Raw genomic sequence first — 4,776 nt, 5'->3', positions numbered from 1 at the left:
GCACGCCGGGAGCACCAAGTCGCCGAGGTCCCCGCGCGCCGCGCCGGGCTCCGACCGCCGCCACCCGCGGCCCTTCGCCAAGAGCCTCGACTTCAGCAACTGGGCCGCCGACCACTCCTCCAAGCTGCTCCTCCTCCTCTTCGCCGTCGCCTCCGTCGCCGCCGTCTTCCTCCTCCGCGGCGCCGGCCCGGACGCCGCGGCCCTCCTCTGCCTCGACCGCTCCGCCTCCCGCTCCGCCGCCGGCCCCGCCAAGCTCCCCTACCCGGACGTCGCCTGGTCCAAAATCCCGCCGCTCGCCATCGCCTCGGCCGCCCCCTTCGCGTCCTTCCGCGCCGAGAGGTGGATCGTCGTCTCCGTCTCCTCCCCGCCCACCGCCGCGCTCGCCGCGCTCACCCGCGTCAAGGGCTGGCAGCTCCTCGCCGTCGGCAACTCGCACACCCCCGCCGGCTGGGACCTCAAGGGCGCCATCTTCCTCTCCCTCGACCTGCAGGCGCAGCTCGGCTACCGCTCGGTCGACTTCCTGCCCTACGCGTCCCACGTCCGCAAGACGGCGGGCTACCTCTTCGCCATCCAGCACGGGGCCAAGCTCATCTTCGACGCCGATGACCGCGCCGAGGTGCCGGGGAATGATCTCGGGAAGCATTTCGATGTTGATCTGGGATCTGGCATCGCCAACCACCCCGTGCTGCTCCAGTACAGCCACGCGGATCCCAACCGCACGGTGGTGAACCCGTATGTGCACTTCGGCCAGCGCTCGGTGTGGCCGCGGGGGCTGCCGCTGGATAAGGTCGGGGAGGTGGCACACGAGGCGTTCTACACCGAGATCTTCAGTGGCCGCCAGTTCATTCAGCAGGGCTTGTCTGACGGTTTGCCGGATGTGGATGCCGTCTTCTACTTCACTAGAAAGCCGCCAACAGCGCCATTCGACCTCAGGTTTGATCCGGAGGCCCCCAAGGTGGCGCTTCCACAGGGCATGATGGCGCCAGTGAACTCCTTCAATACATTGTTCCACGCACAGGCTTTCTGGGGCCTGATGATGCCTGTTTCAGTGAGTTCAATGGCGGCAGATGTCATCCGTGGGTACTGGGCTCAGCGGATCTTGTGGGAGATTGGTGGGTACGTGGCTTTCTACCCACCAACTATTTACCGGAAGGATCATGTGCAGGCCTACCCATTTGCAGAGGAGAAGGATCTGCATGTGAATGTTGGCAGACTGATCAAATTCTTGAATGAGTGGAGGTCAAACAAGCAGAGCCTGTTCGAGAAGATTCTTGATTTAAGCTACGCCATGGCTGAGGAGGGGTTCTGGATGGAGCAGGATGTGAGATTGACAGCTGCTTGGCTGCAGGATCTTCTGGCAGCAGGGTATCGGCAGCCTCGGCTCATGTCATTGGAGATTGACAGGCAACGGGCAACCATTGGGGAGGGTGACATGAAGGAGTTTGTGCCCAAGAAGCTGCCATCCGTGCACCTTGGGGTTGATGAAATTGGCACAGTGAACTATGAGATTGGAAATCTGATTAAGTGGAGAAAGAACTTTGGTAATGTCGTGCTGATCATGCATGTTAGTGGACCTGTAGATCGTGTGGCCTTGGAGTGGAGGCTGCTATATGGACGGATATTCAAGACAGTTATCATTCTTGCCGAGCATAGCAATGCAGAGCTTGCTGTTGAACGCTGCCCTCTGTCACACGCATACAAGTGAGTGATTATTACCCCTAATAACTCCTCTTTGACTTGCATTTATAGATCTTCTCCAAAACATGATCACCACTTGATATGAAAATCAAACTGCTTAACTGCATAATGGTTAATATAAGAATTGAGCTGTATCTTCAGTCAGATCCAATGCCACCGGAAGTTCTGAACCAACAGCTCCTAACTAGATTAGTGTTGAACCTAGTGCCAATTAAATGAATAACTAGATGATGTTCCTATATTATTATTTTTAGCTCAGGTTCTTCGAGAATAAACACATTTTTGCTCAGTTAACTATGGTATGCTATTACACTCCCCTCAACCAAAGGTTTGCGTGATGGCACCAATTGTTTGCACTAGATATGCGCCTTAATTATTGACAGCCATAGATGGTGCCACCCATAACATCTTATTTCCTTTTCCATTCTTGGCATCTGTTAGCTTATTTATACCTATGAGATGACTAAAGTTAGGTCTGGTTACTAAAGCAAATCAATGCAACAGAAAAGAAATCATCTCCAATTTCTGTTTGCAAGTTCAACTACTGGGCTTAAAAGATAACCTTACCGATGGGCTTTATATCATTGTGATGTTGTCATCATTATAACTAAATAGGGGATATGAAATTGACTTGACTTACCTTCTTGACACTCCTTTTAGTTCTATCTTGATATGTGTACAGTACCAGCTTATGCGAATTCTGCTGATCATGTGAACAACATTTTGCATTTTGTCATCAGGTATCTTCCCAAGGTGTTTGCAAGATACGGTGGTGCTGATGGATTTCTCTTCCTCCAAGACCACATGATTCTTAACTACTGGAACCTTCTGCAAGCCGACAAGGAAAAACTCTGGATAACTGATAAGGTTTGTAGATCGTATCCAGTTCCTTCCATCCACATCCTTCTGTTTCTGATCATGTATGTGTTGTCAATCAACGCGCATTATACATGAGGATTCACATTACTTTCTCATGTTGCAGATTGCACATTCTTGGGTTACTATTCCACTGGAGAGCAATAAAGAGGAATGGTTTGTTAAGCAAGGTGCTATGGTTAAGCAAGTCGTTGGCAGTTCCCCTGTTCATTTCCAGTCGAAGTATAAAGAAAGCATGGGCGAAGATAAGATTGTATTCTGTGGCAGCGAACTGTTCTACGTGCCCCGACAGTTTGTTGAGGACTTTGGTGATCTTGTGGGTCTCGTTGGCAATTTGGATCTGCATCATAAGATTGCGGTCCCCATGTTCTTCTTGGCGATGGACTCGCCTCAAAATTTTGATTCGGAAGCTCTGGCCGGAACAGTTTTCAAGACCAACTTGGCAGCCAATGAGACTTTCTCAAGTATTTATACAGCTCAGTCACCTGCTGTTTTCCCAGTTAAAGTGATGAACGAGATTGATTTCATCAAGGTAATCCGGCTTATGTCCAAGGGAGACCCTCTTCTGATGGAGTTGGTATAAATATCATTCTTGTAGTTGAAATGCAAACATTATTCTTCCGGAGCAAGGCCAGAGTAGACAGCGATAGTTTTGAGTTTTCAGGGGTTTCTCTGTTGTAATTGCATTTATTCTGTAGCTGTTCATTTCAAAGGTGTTGTACATTGTGTTGTATCAATAGTGACAAGGTTACTGGGGTTCAGCTTGGTCCTGCTGTCCTGCTGAAGGAAAGAAGGATAGCTAAGACTTCACTGAGAAGAGCCTCGACGCGGGCATCGGTTTTTGCAAGAGTTTTGGTGGTCGGTTATAGTACAGATTCACACTTGAGCAGTCTATTGTACCCTTCAACATTGGCAAATGAAAATCAGGCATACTCTCTGGCTTGTGTTTGGATGAACATGCTTTTCTGGGACAACAGGCCATAGAGAATACATTGTTTGTGTTTGTCTAGTACTACTAGCGTACTACCTTCTAGACTGAGACACAGGATAGCTGGATTGCAGAATTCTGTAGCCTTGGTGCTTGTTATATTTGTGCTGAGCTTTATTCTAACCTGAGCAATTGTTTAGCAAATTTGTGCCAGTGGTTCATTTTTTCTGGAAAAAGTTTAAAAGTAGCATTCACTTTTGCCTCTATTTGTGTTGTTTAGCATAGGATCTAACTTCAGTATTCACCTAAACATATTACCAGATCCAACAAATCAAAACAAACATGAATGACAGAGATCGATAAAACTAAGTTCTATTAAGGTTCTTTGAAATAGATGTCTCTAGCTTCACCTTTTGCAACTTGATATTCCAGCATCACTCGGTTGATGAAATTGAAGACTATACACAAACTGGACTAGCAGTGAATTTTGTGAGAAGTGTTGAGCCGTGCATGAGGACGGGGCGTCGACCCGTTGGCTGGGCAGCCGGGTTGCTGCCAGCCCACCCAAGTTCGAGTCCCGGCTCGGACGCACGGTGTTCGTGAAGTTTCTCCTATAAAAAAAGCCAACGAGGGTTAGTCCTTGGGTTAGTTCATTTTTTGTTGTTGAGCCGTGCATGATATTCTGGAAACCTAATTAAAGTTCTTCATTGTTTCCGAAAATAGGGGACTTGATGTCTCTTTGAAGGAAAACGCTTTCTTCAGAGTTTGTGTGGATTAAGACTCGTTTCACTTAAAATCTTTGTACAATTATACACTTGTGAAGCTTGTATTGAAGTAGACTAAACTTGATTGTGGTTCTTTTTTACTTTTTAACTGTAAAGTTGATTGGAGTATTTGTTAGTTGTAATATGTAATGCTGCCTTGTGAACAAAAAAGTAGAGAATAAGAAAAACACGTTACGATAAGTAAAGGGGTGCAAGACTATAAAAGACATTGGATAGTCATAGGAAGGGACGTGGATATTGAAGTTGTCAGAGAATTCGATGAGTTGTGTGTCCATCCTTTGATTTCACCTTTGTTTGCAACGTGCACACAAGTGTTAATATTGTTGAGAAATCAGTACAATGCACATAAAAAAATGTAGGGTTTGATTTGCTTTATAGTTGTTGGAATAGAATCCTGCAGATCCTACTATAGGGTATCCTGGCTAGGTGAATAGATTGGAAGGGAAACAAGCGACCAAATTTACCCATGTTCATGCCTTCTCGATGGAG

The 4,776-nt window shown here is 47.4% G+C and overlaps 1 protein-coding gene across 1 annotated transcript; it reads left to right on the top strand.

The window, feature by feature from the left end:
* Position 1: 1 nt before the first annotated feature.
* LOC119353628 (probable glycosyltransferase STELLO2) lies at positions 2–3,685 on the top strand (the record flags this gene model as incomplete). Its single annotated transcript, XM_037620269.1, has 3 exons — positions 2–1,701; positions 2,439–2,565; positions 2,681–3,685. Coding segments are annotated over 3 exons (2,304 nt in total), but the record flags the coding sequence as incomplete, so codon positions are not given.
* Between the last annotated feature and the right edge of the window lie 1,091 nt (positions 3,686–4,776).

The sequence above is a fragment of the Triticum dicoccoides genome, chromosome 1A, assembly GCF_002162155.2.
Source record: "Triticum dicoccoides isolate Atlit2015 ecotype Zavitan chromosome 1A, WEW_v2.0, whole genome shotgun sequence".
Classification (NCBI taxonomy): Eukaryota; Viridiplantae; Streptophyta; class Magnoliopsida; order Poales; family Poaceae; genus Triticum; species Triticum dicoccoides.
Note: the sequence above shows the minus strand (reverse complement) of the source record. Positions and strands in the feature narration are given on the sequence as shown.